At 41.0% G+C, this 19407-nt stretch overlaps 1 protein-coding gene across 1 annotated transcript; it reads right to left on the reverse strand.

Moving 5' to 3' along the window:
* Nucleotides 1-1178: 1178 nt before the first annotated feature.
* Nucleotides 1179-5249, reverse strand: LOC311272316 (kelch-like protein 10). Its single transcript, XM_084378662.1, has 5 exons — nucleotides 4987-5249; nucleotides 3952-4432; nucleotides 3111-3719; nucleotides 1782-1931; nucleotides 1179-1643 (listed from the first exon to the last, which is right to left on the reverse strand). The coding sequence occupies exons 1-5, from the start codon at nucleotides 5136-5138 to the stop codon at nucleotides 1320-1322; spliced, it is 1716 nt and encodes a 571-aa protein (XP_084234788.1). The 5' UTR covers nucleotides 5139-5249; the 3' UTR covers nucleotides 1179-1319.
* Between the last annotated feature and the right edge of the window lie 14158 nt (nucleotides 5250-19407).

The following is a 19407-nucleotide window of genomic DNA, read 5'->3' on the forward strand; positions in this document are numbered from 1 at the left end:
AATAATACTGAAATGATAAGACAACTGAGACAGCCAAACAGCGTTGCAGCATTCTCCTAAACAACTGAAGTATGTGGGAACTTGTTTTTAAAACGCAAATAACAGCTGAAATAAGAGACATAAAATGGCTTTAAACAGCTCATCTGGTGTAAGCCAAGTCTCTGGAAGCCCCGGGGTCCAAAATGGATTTAAAAACAAGTCACCTTTTTAAAGCCAAAAACTTCACCATAGCTGCTTAGCTTAAAGCATTAGGACACAGTCTGTCTGAAATGTCAACACAAGGTCGACCGCATGTCAAGAATGTACTGTCCATTCTAATAAATGTGGACTCTCATGGCAAGTTATCAGGTTTTGTTCAACTCCAGCCCAACGTGAAAATGGCTTGGTACTGAAAATCCTCAAAGTACACACAGGACAACTCATTCCAACATTTTATTGATTCATTTATTTATTTTCAGCAGTTGGGGTTAGTGTTTCATTCACATTTCCATTGTTATATTTTTAACACATATTTTACAGTGTACTCTGTCGTGTACTCATTCTGTAAACATTATATTAGCAGCATTTGTGCTTCATTAACACACAGTATCACAGTATGTAGTTGTCTTGTGAGGGCAATAATGAGAAACTGCTGGTGGGTCACATCTGACAATTAAAGGCCTTCATGTCATGGTTTTGGTTGTCAGTTTTATTTCGTCGAATTCATCCTCATGGGTCTTCTGACTTTCCCCTTCCTGTCTTTGTCTCTTTCCCGTCATTTTTCTGTGTACACCTGTGTTTCATTTGTTAATAGTCCCTGCGTATTTAAGCCTGTGTTTTTCCCTTAGTCTTGTCTAGTGGTCATGTTTTGTTCCTAGTGTCTGTGTGTTTGCTCTTCATGTTTTCTGCCCTCACGTTTTTGCAGTCCTGCGTTCCCTGAGTTTCATCCTGGTTTGTATGTTATTTAGTTTTTGTATTTATTTTTAGTCTTTAACCATAAGACTGGGTGTGACAAATAAGCACAGAGACTTCCTTTCATTTAGTTAAATAACAGCGAACAGTTTCTAACAGCATTTATTCTGCTCTTGGATGCAGGCAGGGTGCTGTGTCAGCAGGCGAACGCAGAACCTTTCTCACATAACACAAAATAAGTTCTCACTCTAAGTGAACAATTATAGAAAGCTCAGAAGAAGCAGGTGTTTCAATGCTCAGAGAAATGTATTTAATATTTTCTAATGCTGATGTTAAATCAGCATTAACACACAATAAAACACAATAAAACACAATAAAAACCACAATAAAAAAGACTGTTAGATTGATTCTTCCTCCATTAACTCCACTTATAAAAGTGGCCTAGCGTCACGACACCAAGTGTACTCAGCCATGTTGGGGAGTCCACGCACCACGCAGCAGCTGAGGGCGCTGCGGGAAATCTCCATGTCACAGGCTGCAGACCACTCATCCGTCAACAGGTTGTAGTACTCGACGTCATGTAAGGTGGTGAAGCCGTTGAAGCCACCCACAACGAAGAGCAGCTCGTCGATCACTTCGATGCCGAAGTGGCTCCGGGCGGTCAACATGGAGGACACTTCATGCCAGGTGTTGGTGCGGGGACTGTAGACCTCAGCGCTCCGTAGACGGGCGCTGCCATCGAAGCCACCGACCTGTGAGAGGAAATGTTGAATAAATGGTGTTTAAATGAAGATGGTAACAGTTTCTCAGCACATGATCCAATCAATGAACAATCTACAAGACAGGTTGGCACAAATTTGGTCTCAAGAGTATGACATTAATGTACTCACTGCAAAGACGTGGTCTGCATGTGCCACGATGGCAACTCCACTGCGCTGGCTGTTCATGGGGGCGATCACAGTCCACTGGTTGGTTTCTGGGCTGTAATATTCACAGGTTTCCAGGCACTCAATCCCATCGAAACCTCCACAAATGTAGATCTAGGAAGGGACATTAAGTCATTTAGCACTTCTCAATTTCAATTGTTGACATTGTTTCATTGTATGAACGCAAATAATACAGAAATGTTTTTACACCATTGTAAGATAACAAGTAAATCACAGCTGAGACCCAGCGTCCAGTCACAAATCTAATAGTCCAACTGAAAAATAAATTGCAGCTGATCTGATGTTATTGCAGCTGTCAGCTGATAAATAATATAAATTGCAGCACAGAACAGCAAAAGATATTGAGGTGATTTAGAAACGTGTCACCATTACATTGTTTGTAGGAGATCACTTAGAAGTTTTTTTTTCTATTGTAAAACGTACAGCTCAATAGGCCAAAACAATCTTGCTCAGTGTAGCCAAACTGTCTTGCAAACTTCATGTTTCAGCTCTCTTAACCTGCCAATGTTAGCAGCAGATGTTTGTGAATGTCTCAACTAACCATTGAACTACTGACCCCAATATCCCCAGACTCCCATAACAAATCAAATGATTTTAAGAGTTTATTGAGTGAGGAAAAACTTAACGAACTGTGTGAACAAACTTCAACAAATTCTAAATCATTCATGAATTCTCGTAAATTCGGCATTATATGCAATACATTAAGTTGTTTCTTCGCTTGTATAGTGTGTAAATGTCTTCTGCTTATGCTTATGCGTCTTACTTGCCAAAATTTGGCAGCTGTTTGAACACACTGTTTCAACTGTTTTCATTCGCATTAAATTTATGAAAAGAAGACAGAATTTATTGACTGTAAACATGTCAAATTTACCATTTTTGTCGCCCCTGAAGAAAATCCCCAGACTCCCTTAAAAAATTGCGTAAATGTGAGGTGCTGAGTTGGGAGAAACTTTTTAGGCCGTCTTGGTAATTCGTCAAAGGTTATACATGAAGATATTTCTTTATTTGTATAAAAAACTTTGTCTCTGTTTGTTGGACTGATGCTACATGTTAAGAGTGAGGATGTCAGATCACAGTTGGTCACTCAAGGTTTGAACTGAAGGGTTTTGAGCTGTCCACCTGTGGTCGGATCACCCAGGATGGATGTTAATACCAGGTCTGAATTCCCTCTAACTCTTGGTTTAAGCAGGTAGAAAATCAAATTAGCAATGTTCCAGTCAGCACCATACATCTCTCTGTTACTAGTCCCAGCTGCTCTTTCACTTCACCCACCTTGTTGTTGATTGTTGTGCAGCTGGCGTCGCTCCTGTGCTCATGCATGGGTGGAATGATGGTCCACTGGTTGGTGTCGGGCCTGTAGCACTCTGCAGTCCTGAGGCGTACATGCCCATTGTTACCTCCCATTGCATAGATACATCCATTCAGCACAGTGATGCACACATAGCATCGGCGGAAGTGCATGGGGGCCACCTCCTGCCAGGTGTGTGTGCTCAGTTCCAGCCTGCGAACACTGCTGAAATACTCCAGTCCGTCAAAGCCACCGACACAGTAGACGTACCCGTCGAGGAAGGCAGTGCCATGATAGGCACGAGGGCGCTCCTGACTGTTTGTCAGGTTGATCCATAGGTCAGCGCGGATGTCATACGCCTCAATGCCATTAGTTGGATCACCTCTGCTCCAGCCTCCGATGGCCAACAGGATGGCGTTAGGCAGGCGAGGACGAGCGACAGAGTCACGCATGACAAGTGCAGGTGAGGTGAGGCGGTCTTTGGTCTCCAGGATCGCTTTCACCATTCGAAAGCACCCAGCGTTGCTCTTCACCAGCTCACTGGACATCACAGTTGTCCCCAGGTGATCCTGACTCATTAAGGCCAGCCGGACCTACACGGAGAAGCCAAGAGAAAATCTTTGAATTGAACTGCAGTGGCTTCACTTTTCCTACCAGGAAACTCTGCCCTCTTTGTATACAGTCTGTGGTCTAACATGACTTAAAGCTTACAGCTCTTAGTTTGTTTGTAGTGGAGCTACAGGTTTCAAAGCACCAAGGTGATGTTACAATATTGATGTTTTTGCTGTCAGCTAAATCCAAGCTAAAGCTAGTGGCAGAACTTACCTTAGACAAGAGTACAAACAGGTGTCCTCGTCTTTCTTCCGGTCTGTGGGCGATCCAGCGAAAGATGGCCTCGCACACAGTATGCTCCTGTCTCACATTGAGGTCATCTCTTTTAAGGATGTTAGTGAGTTCCCGCGCAGTGAGATCCTTAAACTCCTCACTGGAAACAACCTCCTCAAAGTGATCAAGGATGAACTGGTAGGCCTTGCTCTGCAGCTCAAAGCAGGAGCAGAAAGTGAACTGCCAGATGCCGATGCAGTTCTCTGGGCTGAGCTGCTCCCCCAGGAAGTCGCAGCAGGCTTGTACTATGTCCATTACATTGAACTGATCGGCTGCTAGCAGCAGCTCCTGTACGTTGTTCTCCGTCACAGAGAGCGAGCCGGTGTATGCAAACTCAATGATGAGCTGCATCATGGAAGGAGACAGGCCTGGGATGTTGAAGACCCTTTTTTCTGGCGCTGACCAGCGTGTGAAGGAAGCTCTGTGGATCAGGATGAAAACACAGGAGAGGATTGAAAACAAACAGTATTCAACATCTTTCTCACATCCTCACACTGATTTATAATTATTTAATTACAAGTGAGGTTTACATTTTCAGTGCACTGATGTCATTTTGGGCAAATTGTTTGCTGTTAAACTGAACAACATCCTGCCTCTGTTACATGTCTTCAGCCCTATTCGCACAGAACTAGTATTACCTTGGGACCTCTTATTGTGTAGCTTGTATGTGGTCTTAATCCCATCCAAATCTGCCAAATTGATATTGATATTGATATATATATCTGACTGTATGGGCGGACAGGGAACCTGCACCATAACTTATACTTTTGAATTATCTTTTAAAATATGTTGTCTATACTCTGCATCAGGTCATTCATGTCCTAACTTCTAGGTCAACTTGTTTCATCACAACTGCTCATGAATCAAACCAACGCATCGCTCACTGTGATTAATCATGAACCTATCATTGTGTTTTCCTGCTTATTTAAACAGATACTAATTAATAATCTTCTTGATATCAGATTACTGACTCACCGGAAGTACGAGCTGCATCTACAGAGGATGATCTTGTGGATGGGAAACTCCACATCCTTGACTTTGATGACTGCATCACAAAAACGGCCCTCCAGACGGAAATCATTAAACATGGAGCCTGGCTGGTGTGAAGATGCGTCTCGGTCACTCATCTTGAGTTTTAGTTTGAAGTTTAGTTAAGTTTAGTTTAGTTTCTCTCAGTTTCTAGGTTGGTGTGTCTGGAGAGTCTCAACAGGTTTGATGAGTGAGGAGAGAAATCTCAAAACACATCATGATGGAATCATCACATCGTCATGACTACAGTCGATTCGAACTGTGAACTGTTATGGTTACAACCATACAACCACTCAAACATTATTTAATTGTAAATCTAGTTTTTATTCATAACAGTCCAGTTGAAGAGTAGGTGGATAATGTTTTATCAAAGTGGCCTCTTTAGTGGGTTGAAGGAAGTTCACAAAACACATAATAAACATGGCTACGTAAAGTTGCATCATTTTGCTCATAAACACATGAATAGGTGTAAAAACCCTGACTATGATTCAGGTGATAAATATTTTAAGCAAAGTAAAAATGTTAATATTTTAAGTAGATATTTTGTGTGTATTGTAATCACATTACATTGGTCTCTAACACAGTATAGTTACTGTTCCTAATATAAGCAATTTAAAGATTCCTCCTCATGAGGTATAAACACTGTGTGAAGCTGTGGAGTAACACAAAGGTAATGTAAATTACTTTCTACAGGGAATAAATAAGTAAATAAAATAAAACAAAAATGCTTTTTGTAAAACATAGTGTCTAATTCATTATTTATTTATTTATTTATTTTTTGAGTAACAACAACAACACTGATCTTCAATCAGTTTTTCTTCCAGAGGTCCACCAGTAAAATAAGTAATCAGTAATTTTACTTTGTACTTATTTTACTATACTTTTGTACTATACTATGAATGCAATTTGTAATCCAACAGATCTGACACAAATTCTAGATAAAGATGAAAATGTTAAAGTTGTTAAAGGTTGTGTTTTGCAGTGAGGTCGGACTGCATTATACAAAAAGTAAAAAAAAAAGTGTAATTTACTGTAATTCAGTCCAGTTCAAGTACAACCTCAGTTATACACATATTAAAAGGTGCAATGTGTGATAATTGGCCACCTGTTGAATTCTTACTCCAAACAAATAGGGGGCAGCATTTCACCGATGTAACCGCTAATGATATAAATGTCTTGTGAGCTTGAGAAATATTGGGAAAAATGTAACTTGTTATCTGTTGTTTGACTCATGACTGTTTTGGGCTTCTGTATTTTTGTGTTGAGCAACAGACACAACTAATGAATGGGCGAATTAGCCTACTAACAAAATTATCAAGGGGCTGGTATAAGGTTGTTTAAGGGCCGTCAGTTGAATAGGTCTGTTGTACTGCATACAGCATCTCGTGGTGGAATGGTGTGTTGTTCCTTTACTGATATTTACAAAAGAAGACTAAAAGTTATTTGAAAAGGTCCACTTTAAACCATATAAATCATTGCTGGGTACAGTTTAATAAGAGCAACGCCTTCATTTCATTGGCTTATCTTGGAGCACTAACTAAAAAACTTTCAGAACAGCATGTGAACATATTTAAGCATTTATGGGGAGCTTCAGACAACTTACTGTATATTCAAATGTGGAGGTAGAAGAAGAAGAGGGAAGCTAGTTTATTGGAAATTTCTAAACACATGAACAATCAGTCTCCATCCATTTGTTTTAAATAAACAACACACCCCCACACACAGACACAGAGACACTTACACACCCAATTACACACACAGTCTAGAAACACATGGCACATACAAAGAGATAAAATGTGCACATATGAGTTCCTGCTGCTATACTGCATGCATCCATGCAGGAAGCCGTTCATGTCCGCACACTTACACCGACTCAAACACACATTCATCGGCCAGAAATCTGCACTCACTCCCTCGTATTAAACCGGCGCCCCCCTCAAGGGCAAACACAGCAGGTAGCCTGAGATCTAATTAGCTAGTTAGCCTGTGGTTGACTGAGTAAAGACCCCATCCAAGAGAAATCTGCGCTCAGTTCACGACATTTTGCCGTGATAAAGAGGAAATGTCTGCGGCAGTGAACAGTGGGAGAGAGCATTGCGTTGATGAATGGCTGCTAAATACGGCGGCTTCTGATTAAACAGTATCTGTGGAGGTGCTTGTAAAAACAAAGAGGCAGTGGAGAAGAAGGACTGTAATCAAACAGATTTCATCAAACTACTTGAACTTATTTACGGGGGTCATTGTGCTTGTTGGCCCACTAATCTGTCTTGAAGGCAAAACAGCTCAGGAGTGAGATGTCAAAACATTCAGACTCACAAACATGAGATGATTATTTGAAAGGGGAATGAAATTTCAGAGGACCGGAAGCAAAAAACTGGAACTATAAATAACTGAACGAGGTGATGAAGTTGTTCATCAATACCAACGACAGACTAATTTCAAACTATTACTGTCATGACTGTAGGATTTTAACTTGACACCTCTTTACTTGTCAGGTAAGCTGCCCCTTAGTTACAGGTAATACTCCTGCAGATATGTTTTAATGGTTTGGATGTTTTTTGTACACGTTGAATTATCCCATTAACCCTGACTGGGACTGTCTCACCCTTTATACTGCCCCTCTAGCATCACGCTGTGACAGTGATGCAGTGACGCAAGTGATGCTAGAGGGGAACCTACAGCGTTACACACTTCGACCAGGCTGCTGTATATGACGCTGCTTCAAATCCAATCAAAACATGGCATGAAATCACACACAATAGACTAACAGGATAGTGTAATGCTACTGCTGAAATCTGTTTACCCTACCGCTGTTAGACCCGTCTGGCACAGTCTGATATGCGATGAGTTTGTGAAGTGGGTATTTTTGCACAGTCTGTAGGTGCCTTTACAGAAGAAAAAAAAATCTCTGACCTCTTCCATCCCCATCCTCACTGTTTTGCTCTTTAACTGCATGGCTGTTATTAAAGTGATAGTTCGGGTCTTTTGATGTGGGGTTGTGTGAGGCACTTATCCCCAGTCAGCACTTATTACCTGCAGTAGATGATCGTCAGCTCTCCCCCTGTGTGGTAGCGCCCACAAGGAAGCAAAGCATCGTACTGCTAAAAGGGTACCGACAGCAAGTTGTATTTTAGCTACCTAAAGGAAGGCACACCTAAAAAAATATACATCCATTTAAGTGTACGCTATCTTCCCCAAAACTACATAGTGCACCTTTAATGTTGTTGCTGAAGTTTCTGATTGTGCTGGATAGTATTTGCTCCCTTTATGTTAGGCTTAAAAACAAATCTATTGCAACATGTTTGAGCTGGTTTCTATTTAAATCCGACTTTGCTGCAGACTGACAGCCTAAGAGTCGAGTCCTACTGCAGGCTGTTTCTTGAACAAAAGGTCACGAGAGCTTTCACGTTAATCTGTGTCCAATTTTTTTTGTGACAGGCAGCATGGATCGGACCGAGGTGGGAGTATAGTTTATAATATTATATGTATTGTATATATTTCAGTTAAACACACTCTAAGCTGAAACTACAGCCAGGTGATGAGGAAACAAGTGACCGTAGGATAATTTCTGAATCAGGAGGATGTGGTAGTGGCAGATAGATTCACAGACATGACATGGATGATAGAGCAATAGAGGTTTTACTGTTTGAATAAATTGAAACTGACAAGTGTGATTTATTTTTTTCTACTTTCATTCATCAAGCCATTTTAGAGGCAATTTAGATCCCAATGAAGTTCATTCTCCCAAAGTAGACACACACTCACACACACACTTAGCGATGTGTACTGGCAACATACATCTTCATTAGTGTCCAGTCATATCTCTGTTCTTCTCACACTCTGTGGCTCCAGTTTCTTTGTTTCTCGCTCCCTCATGAATGTTAAAATCTCGGAGTATTAACAATCTGTCATATTGAGGCATAATGACTGAGAGACGCTCAGAGGATTGTTTAGTCAAATTTCCAGTTAATCATGGCTATGCTTGCTTAAGCTCACGCAGGGAAACATTCTGGAGAGTGAGAAGGAGGCAGAGGCACGGATGAGAAATATGACTCCATTTCCATTTTATTGCAATGAGTAAAATTGATGGCGACAATTTATCCTGACTGATGCCGAGTTTGGCAGATAGAGAGAAAGATGATCTCTGTAAATATGATCGTTCAAATGATCCGCTAAGACAAACTAACAAATCCCTTAAAAATATAATGTTGTAGTTGTTCATAAGGTGCTGGAGGTGGAGGATAAACTCCCAGGTGTTGATTTACTAAGACATAACCACACATGCAATAGTCCTCGAAACGAATGTTATGCTTCTCCATCCAACGGTTTCTAAGATATTTCACCCCAAACCACAAGTGTCGCTGTTACGCGCTCCCCCCTCCTCTGTTCTCCTTCACTTCTCTCGGGTGCTGCTCATCAGGCAATCAGCCCTGCCTCATATTTAAGGAGGGGGGATGAGAAGGATTTTTGTATTTTTTGCTCCTGTCCTTCACCTCTTGTTTAATTTGTTTGGATGTGCACGCTTTTAAAAGTTTTTACATGAATAAAAAACTAGAAACACTCATAAACATACAGTAAACATACATGTTTAGATTTAATTAAGGGTCACAAATGTTTATTTTCTGAGTTTATATCTGCTTAAAACATGCGTCTCAAAGACTCTGGTGCAATACGCAGCAGTGTGAGGAGAGGAAAAGTAGGTCTGTGGTGCTGCAATGCTTCCTTAAAAAAAGTAAAGCTGACAGGGCAGAAAAGGCAGAACTCTGATATTCCATATTCATATTTCCATTCATTTCACCGAGACTCTCCGCAACTGTTGATTCACTTTGAAGAATCGCTCGTTTCTTCACAGGAGCGTGTGCAGTCGGTTTCTTTGCATAATTATACAGTTACTCTACAGGGTTTTCCTGTGGCTGTGTGAGTGTGTGGGTGTGGTTAGCTTAGAAACACACACACACACATATACACACACACACAAACACACACAGGTGAGGTGTGTCTTTACTGTACTACACACACACGCTCTGTAGCCTCCTGCAGAAATTACACATTCAGTTTAAGGGCTTGTTTTTCATTAACCTTTATTTGTCTGGGTTAAGCTGGCTGAGCAAACGTGCTGTTTTTCATTACTTTCTGTGCACACACATTCACAGCGGTGAGCCTCGCTGGAAGAAAAACCTCAGACTTATTTATTTCAAGCAACAGTTCATTTAATTTCAAGTTTAGTCTTTTAGGAAGTCTGAAACACACAAAACCAGTTGACGACGACTTTGGTGACTTTAGCGGGTGAATTGCAGCTCTGGTTTTAATGCAAAAAAACGGAAAGCGTCCACACTTCAGCTTCAAAGCAGAGGGGATTTTCAACAACCGAGCAGTGTGAGGAGTTCCTGCCCTTGATGTTATTAAACCAATTACTGAGTGTTAGCTGGTGATTATTCCTGCTTTCTATAGAGTTTAACCTTTTTTCACAATCAAAGAAAAGCAAATTTAGCAACAAATGTAGTGACTTTTGAAACACAGGTCCTTGATTTTAGACCAACACTGAAAAAGCAAAATCTCATAGCTAGTGATGGGTCAATTTTGCCAGCTGTTGCTAACTAGCTAATTTAGCTAGTCTTCTCGGTTAGGTCATGGATGTATGACGAGAACTGAATACAGCGTTGGAGGTGGGGCTCCGTTCATTCCTATGTAAGCTGCTCAGTGGTGCATGAAGCCCTTGTATAAAAATACCTGGATTTTCCACAAAGCTTCGTCTCTGAGTCATTTCAGAAAATGTATCCACTGTTTTACAGCCGCTTCTTTCACATTTTAACTTATGAGATAAAAGTATTTTTGGCCCCTGTGCATCACGTGATGTTGATGCCGTATGCCACCTCTCAGAGAGCTCAGAGATTACTTTTAACCTTTGGGATTTAAAAGTGGATTTATCTTCAGTCCTGTTTATCAACCTGACTGCAGCAGTGATCCACAGAGGGGGGACATGTACTAGTTACAGAGAAGAGAGGGGAAATGAAGAGAGAGAACAAGAGTCTCTTGTGAGTGCTGAATTGTTGTGTGCTTATGGCTAATGTACAGTTAAATAATTTAGCTGTTAGGGCAGATAAACAGGCAGGTAACCCGGGTAAACACAAATGATCGCTTCAGTTGTGGTGGACACACAAGACCACCACTGCTGATGAAAATCTGTCTGACGTGACTCAGGCACAAATATGCACAGACGAGGCAATGCGATAAATTTCTATTAATGGTAAATTTAGTCTTGTTCGCCAATTTCCCTATCCCAAAATAAACTTGTGGATTTCTCTGTTGGAAACATTTAGAATAATGTAAGTACACAACTCAACAAAATATATAACTTCAGTCAGTTGTAGCTGTTTTTAGACATTTTATGCAGAATTCCTCTATATTATATCTTTAGCATTTTTAATGATCTTTGGCCTTTAGAAGAACTCTAGGTCAGCATCGTAAGTAGTAAGCTTACGCTAATGATTGCATCTTACATATGAACAGATTCGCAGCATTTTGGTTAATCTCTTATATCGTTGCTGTCATGGTTTGGTTATGAGAGACTAAAAAATAGACACAGGCAGAGTATTTTGCTCCACTGCACTTCAGCATGTGGATATATCTGGAGCTTTGGAGCAGCTCACTGCTGTTTTGTGAGCATTTTAAATGGTGTAAACGTTGCAGCTACATGCCAAATACATGATTTAAATACATATTTTGCTCAGTTTTACAGATATGCATACAAAACACACATCCGGTTATTCATTTCAAAAGCTCATAGCCCAAAAATTCCTGCTGACTCGTCGTAAATTAAAAGGCTGTCGTGGCCTCCGAAGGAAACAGTGGCAGCAGTAATCTCAGAGCTTTTCCTCTGAGCAGATCAATATCATTGTAATGAATTGTACTCAAACGCACACACACTGGTATTTTTCATTACTTCCAGTTCATGTTGCCGTTTGAAGTGTAACAGAGTCTACCAGAGAGCTAATTTAGCAACTTTGATGGGAAGAAAAACGCCACAAAGAAACATTTTCAAAGGTGATCTCCACTGATTTGAGTCTGCGTTTGTGCAAGGTTAAAAGGAAAGAGTCAGAGAGGCAGAGGAGTGTGAGTGTGTGTGTGTCAGGTGCAGAATCAGCAAAGTGTGTGTGCAGGTGTGTTCTCACAGGTGTGTGTGTGTGTCAGCGGAGGCTCGAGGGGATGTAGCAGTAGTTTCCTGCTTCTCTCCGTCGCTTCCTAAAAAATCAATTCCAGCTGCGGCGGAGCTTCTCTGCTGTCCTCTCTTATTCGCCTTCAGAGAGTATCTCCCTCTCTTCCTCCTTTTTCTCTCTACTTTCATCCACACTGCTCATCATCCTCTCCATCTCTCCATGATTTGAAAGAAAGAGTGATAACAGTCTGATAAATGAGCTAACATTTCATATCTTCTCCTGTAAACAAAGAGAGCATCAGTTAGTGTTTTAGCCACTGATCTTACAGAGATCATGTGTATTGAACATGGCACTGATTATATCCACACTCCAGGAAAAAAACAAACACATTGAGAGACTATGAGAATGAATTATTGCACATTTGTAAAAGTCATCTTCATTCAGATTCTTTGTTGTCAATCAACTTAGATGAATAAACTTTGATAAGGGAGTCTCTCCTTCTTCATCTCTTGCTGTCTCGCTGATGTCAACTTTAGTTGCTACAGCTGCTTTGACCTATAGTATTTTGGTGTTCAGGTTTGCTGTCTGCTGTAGTGCAAAACTTCTCAAATTGCCGTAAATTGTTGTTAATAACTATTTTGTAAAAGTTTTCCTGGTCATTTAAATAAATGCAAAAAACCTGAATGTTGCGCACCATTTACAATGACGTCAATATATAGATCGACCCCTCGGCGCCCCCGACTGTGACTAACTTCCTGTGTCCCTGTCTTATCTCTACAGAACTACAATATAAATCAGGTAAGACTGGACAACATGATATATATCATATATTAAATATTAAAAAACAAAGAGTTCAGGAAGGATTAAGTGAAGGAAGTCGAGGATGACAAAACCCGAACTGTCCCTTTAACCAATTTTCTTGTGTAATGATTTTTCCGCTCGTCCTCGTCCCAAAGCTAGCTAACAAACTGTTCCCAAGCCAACTAAGAAACTGTAACTCTGGCTTAACAGGCACAAAACAGCTGACACCACGACACACACACACACACATACACACACAGCGGTATATTACAGGTCCACCAGGGAACTAAACTGCTTACAGGACACACTGGTAGGAGTCCTTAATGACCTAAGGTGTGTGTGTGTGTGTGTGTGTGTGTGTGTGTGGTGAAAGTGTGGACACCAACAATTTTTTGTATCTGCATTTCCCCGTGTCGCACACAGCGTAGGTGTGTGTCTTTCTCTTCTCCTAAGCATAACTTTGTTGCATGGAGGTGTCGTGACTCTGAGTACGTGTGTGTGTGTGTGTGTGTCTGTGTGTGTGTGTGTGTGTGTGTGTGTGTGTGTGGATCAATAAAGCTATAGCTGTAATAAGCTAGCTGGGCTGTTGTGACAGTATTGCAGCTGCCTCTGGAGAACAGATATGAGAAACTGTTTTCTAATTTACCTCAACAGCACATTGTAACTTTAATGGGATAATGGATCCAATAAAAAAGCACATCGCATAAGGATTTAATTAGATTATGATCACAAAGAAACTGTTTAAAATCTTGAGATAACGATACACTAAAAGTTGATAACATGTTGAGTTAACAGACCTAAAATACTACATAAACACACACTCAAGACCTCCATAATAATGTAATTTGTTTCACTCGGATGCACTTCTGTGTTTAATGCAGGTTTGTCATCTTCCTTTTGGGAATTTTATTGTGGCATGGTGTGATTGTTTCCAACGGCCGCCTGTTTGGCTATTTTCTTTCTCAACGTGCACCCAAATGTGTTTGCTTGTACAGAAGCATCACTTCAAATCCTTGATAGATCAGCTTCGCACCTGCTCGACCTCAAGTCCTGAATTGGCAAAGTTGCATGAAATCAGATGTAATTGTCTGAGATGACACTACCGTCATTTTGTAGCCCTCTTTACGGTCCACAATCGGTAACTCAGCAGCCTGATAATAGGGATGACAGACACAATACAACATTTACAACCCTTTATATTGCTAACAATCTGACAGCGAAGGATATAATGTTTAAAAATGCAACTAATGAAGCCGTACACTATGACATAGAAACGATAAAAGCACAAATGTGATGAAATACGATGCTTCAGGGAACTTGTTTAATTTTGTGGCGACAAAAGGAAAGGAAAAGACGGCAACTTTTTCCAGTAACAGATTACTTTTAGGAAAAACTAACTTAATAACGGATTACTTGAATTGCAGAACTAATGCGTTACGTTACTCGTTACAACAAAAAAGTAATCTGAGTACTCTAACGGATTGCTTTGTAACAAGTCACCCCCGACACTGTTTATTAAATGCTCAACACTGTCTCACTGGACTTAACGGCTCCTCAGCAGCAGTGGCTTTAACTAGGCCCAAGCTAGAAAAACTCAATCCCCCGTCCTCTAGGGTTGACCGCAGTAGGAAGACGGAAAAGTGTATAATACAGAGCATGTGTGCACCACCTGTGACAGACGCTGTACACAGAAAAAACAATCCTATGTTTTACATACAGACAGAAGAAGAGAAGATGGTGTCAGTGTACGAGAAACAGGTGAGCACAAACTGACACCTGTGAGAAACACACACACATGAGACATGAATGAAAGAAAACGGTATAAAATAACACACACACACACACACACACACACACACACACAGAGTTCCCTGGACGGGAGAGATGAATGATGTAAGGATGTGAAATTACAGCTGATGGTCTGTCCACACTCTCCTCTCCTCTCCTCTCCTCTCCTCTCCTCTCCTCTCCTCTGTTCATTGTTGTGTTCATCCTCAGGCTAATCTTAGTCATGGCTGTCTGTTTGCGCGTAAAGGGGAATCATCCGAGAGCACAGTGGTTTATTAAGGAAAACCATTAGCCGTCTGTTTGACTCCATGCTCTCTCTCTCTCTCTCTCCTTCTCTCTCTCTCAAAGCCACTCCAATTGGCCTATTGTTGCTCCCCTCTGCTTTTATCTCTCATAGAATATAAATGATGCTACCATTACTGGAGTGGAGGAGGAAGAAGAAGAAGAAGAAGAAGAAGAAGAAGAAGAAGAAGAGAGGAGTGGGTTGGAGAAGAGGAGAGTAATCCTCATCCGATGACTCAGTGTGTGATTAGCTCATTTCCTAAAGCATGTGTGTGTTGGATTGTGTGTGTGTGTGTGTATGTGTGTGTAAGAGAGAGAGAAAGCTGGAGGGTTCAACAACTGTATGTAAAATTAAAACTATGTTTTATGGCAGAGCGCTGAGGATGAATCAAGGATTACAGCCTGAAGGAAGAAGCTGCTCTGTAGTCTGGTGGTACGGCAGCAGAACAACCGGCTCATAACTTAACAATTTATGCTGGCCTTGCTAACAAACTATATCTTACTGTTGGCTCATTATTATTATGAAGACGTAACATCGTGAGGAAACATTGATAACTTAAGCTTTCTCAATACATTTACTGTTACCGTGCAACTGAATCTGTTAGCTGTATGCTACATGTAGGCTAACCTAGGCGTATGAATGGTACTCAAAGTTTAATTTGTTTCACCATCGTCATATTACAGTTATTTATCTTAAAAAGCGACACATGAATACTTTACCTCATCACTATGCATCCTACAAACAGCTGTGTTTAATAGTGTAATTTGTAAAATATGGCCAAAATTCGAAGGTAGCTCCAAAGACATAGAGGGCAGCTTATCACCAGAGCAACCGACAACTGCTGCTCTTTGCTTACTATCCTTGTCTGTAGCTAGCATGCTAACTTACTCTGCAACAAAGTACAGAGATGTCTTTGACATAATGTCAACAATGTTGTTTCTTCACACACTTTGAACCAAGGATTTAACATTTAAATATAGACAGTGTTGGAGGCAGAGCCCCATTCATTCATACAGTATGAAAGCTGCTCAGTGGCGCATGAAGCCAACATGGCTCGACTTTCTGGCTATAAAATTGCCCAGATCTTCTGTGTTGTGGGGCCAATAGAGTGTGTGCACTTAAGACTTCCACCGACCAAGCTGGCTAACTTCCAATTTAGCACCCTGCTAACTAAGAAATAGAGTGATTTAATCTGGCGGCTCTTGCAGACTTTCCAAATGTTATTGGACCAAATAGCTTAACTTATGATAATCAAACAAGTCATTTTGCGTGGGGTTGCGAGCCTCAAAAAAAAAAGATCATGCATCACGTGACACTGTAATTACACGGTTTGGCCACTACGAAAGCTGGCTTCAACACCTGCCGCTCTTCAAGGGTAGTTCATTAGTTCATTTTGTTTGTTTTAAACTTAAATTCTGGCCATAGATTTGAAATTGTTCCAGTCAAAAAGAAAAACAGTAACAACAAATGTCAGATGAAAATCTTACAGGAGAAGATGGTGCTCATACCGCTTGAGTCCACAGGGGGCACCAGAGTCAACAACAAAAATATGTTTTTGCAGCTGCTTTAAACAAAAGCCAAAAGAAGAAATAAATATAAAGGACAAAAGTTAAAAGATAGAAAGAAATGGAATAAATGCTGAATAAAATCAAAGTATTTTTTGGTTAATAAATGCCAAAGTGTTCATTGGTTTTGTGTGGAGGTGGGCTGTGCACCTTGTCGATAGATAAAAATATAAAATGTGCAACATCACAGCAAACTGTACGATAATTTTCTTCCATACTTGAGTGTAAATAGACTCACAATATCAGCCAAATCATAAAACTGAGACAAATATTAAAGACACCTAACATACATTAACAAAGCTGTGTAGATCTTTTCTTTATCACTTTGGATTTTCTGCAGCTAATGCTCTCGCGTGATCCTGTGATCTCACAAATCCAGCCGCCACATAAACTAAACTGTGTAGTGCAGCAATGTTGATGGTCTTGATCGTTCTGGCAGCGCACACACACACACACACACACAAACTCACACACTCTGTGGTGGTGTGTGTCTTCGGTGCAGAGCACATGAGTCTGTTGCTCAAGCTGCTGCTGCTGCTGCATGGCAGACAAAGTGGGTCAGTACTCTCTCTCTCAAACACACACGGGGATCTAGGGACATTCGCAGACGTGCACTCATATGTTGTCTCTTGATGTCTCTCTCTCTCTTTCTTTCTTTCACTTGCTCGTCCACAAACAAACACAAACACACACACACGCACACACACACACACGCACGCACGCACGCACACACTCAGCAACACCCGATTAGAGCGTTTCTCTTGTGTTTGGCAATATTTGCTCCAGCTGTTCCAGCACTTGGAGCCTGTGGTGATGAAGACTGTACGAGAGAGGAGCAGACCTGGGATAGTAGGGCAACGAAACAATAGCAGAGATAATGAGACGACAAGAGAAGAGAGATAGAAAAGAGAGGAGAGGAGAGGAAAGCAAAAAAAAGGAAAGGTGGTGAAAAAATTCAAAATTAAGATGAGACGGAGTGGAGACAACTGGAAAGAAAGGAGGGAAATAAACTAAAGGAAAGGAAAGGAGATGGAAGAGGAGATATAAAAGGCAAGGAAATGAAGGGTTAGGAAAAGAGGATATAGGAAAGAAGAAATGAGAGGAGGTAAAAGGAAAGGAAAAAGAGAAGAGGTAAGGAGAAGAGAGTGAAAGAAGAAAGAAGAAAAGACTGAGGTAGGGAAAGGAAAAGAAAAGGAAAGGAAAGAAACAAGGTGAGGAGAAAATTAAAAGAGATGAGAGAGGCAGAGAGAAAAGGGAAATCAAATGAAAGGAGAGAAGAGAAGAAACTAAAGAAAGGGGAAAAGAGATGAGACAAAGAAAAGGAAGGGATGGAAAGGAAAGGAAGTGATGGAAAGGAAAGGAAAGGGAAAAGATGTAAAGACATGTAAGTAAAGGAGGATATACGAAAGAAAGGAAATGAGAGGCGAGGAGATGAAATAAAAGGAGAAGAGATTAGAGGAGAGGTGAGAAAAGAAGTGAAAAGGCAGAGGTAAGGAAAAGAAATAGAGTGAGGGTGAGAAAAGGAAAGAAGGAGAAGAAAAGGAGGAAGAAAAGGGAAGGATTTGATATGAAAAGAGAAAAGGAAGGATAAGAAAACGAAGAGAGAAGCAAACAGACAACAGAAGAACAGAGAGAAGAATAAAACAGATTCTATTTCTGTGTTCAAAGTGTGTTTAAAGGCAAACACTGATTATTTGCCAAATGAGCCTCTTGATTAACTTACCGTTGTGTAACAAACAGGCCTGATGGCAGTTTCAGCGCTCTGTGTCCACTATTTAATTAGATCACAAAGATGCCTGCTAAAGCTTCAGCACCCTAAGAGTGTTTACTGGACCATAAAAACTAGTGTTGCATCATTTCAGAAGAACTAAAAACACACACACACACACACACACACACACTGTTGTGTGGTGATCAAAGTGTGTGTGCCAGGAAAAGTCGCTGTATGTCTCTGAGGTCCAGGAGGAGAAAGCGGAACAACTAATCCACTCGTCTTGCTCCTGAAAGACAGAACTGGGCGATGTAGAGGCAAGTGTGATGACAGCACACACACACACACACACACACACACACACACACACACACACACACACACACACACACACACACACGCATGTGTTACTGTGTAAATAAACACAGGAGACAGGAGATCTGCCAGACATGAACACACTTCATCCTGACACGTTCAGTTGCACATTACACCGTCACTCTCATATCACTTTTTGCTTTCTCACCTACCCTTGGACACACACACACACACACACACACACACACACACACACACACACACACAGCAGCAGAGCAGCAGCTTGAAAGCCAAAAGTCCCTTGTCCTTCCAGAGCCACCTGTCAGCAAGCCCCAAAACAATCTGGTTTCATATCAATCAAAATATGGACACTGCTGTTTCCACACCTAGCACGCACATGCAAGCACATGCACATGCACACGCACACGCACACACACGCACACACACACACACACACACACACACACACACACACACACACACACCCCAATAAACATTTCTTGGCAGCATCATTCAGGTCTGAATAGTTAACTAAAGCTGATAATAATGAATACTTTATGATAATGAAATGCTGTGCTTCCCCGTTTAGAAAGTTTCCATTGAAAACAGCTCTGATGAAACTCTTTGAAACACTTTGATGTTCTTGAACGTGGGTATTTAGTCTGTGTTATAAAACATCTATCCACTGAATCAATTACTAATGAAACTCCTCAATCTGTTCAGCTGCACGCACCAAGCCACAGGCAA

This window comes from Pagrus pagrus, assembly GCF_965226575.1.
Source record: "Pagrus pagrus genome assembly, chromosome: 17".
In the NCBI taxonomy this organism is placed as follows: domain Eukaryota; kingdom Metazoa; phylum Chordata; class Actinopteri; order Spariformes; family Sparidae; genus Pagrus; species Pagrus pagrus.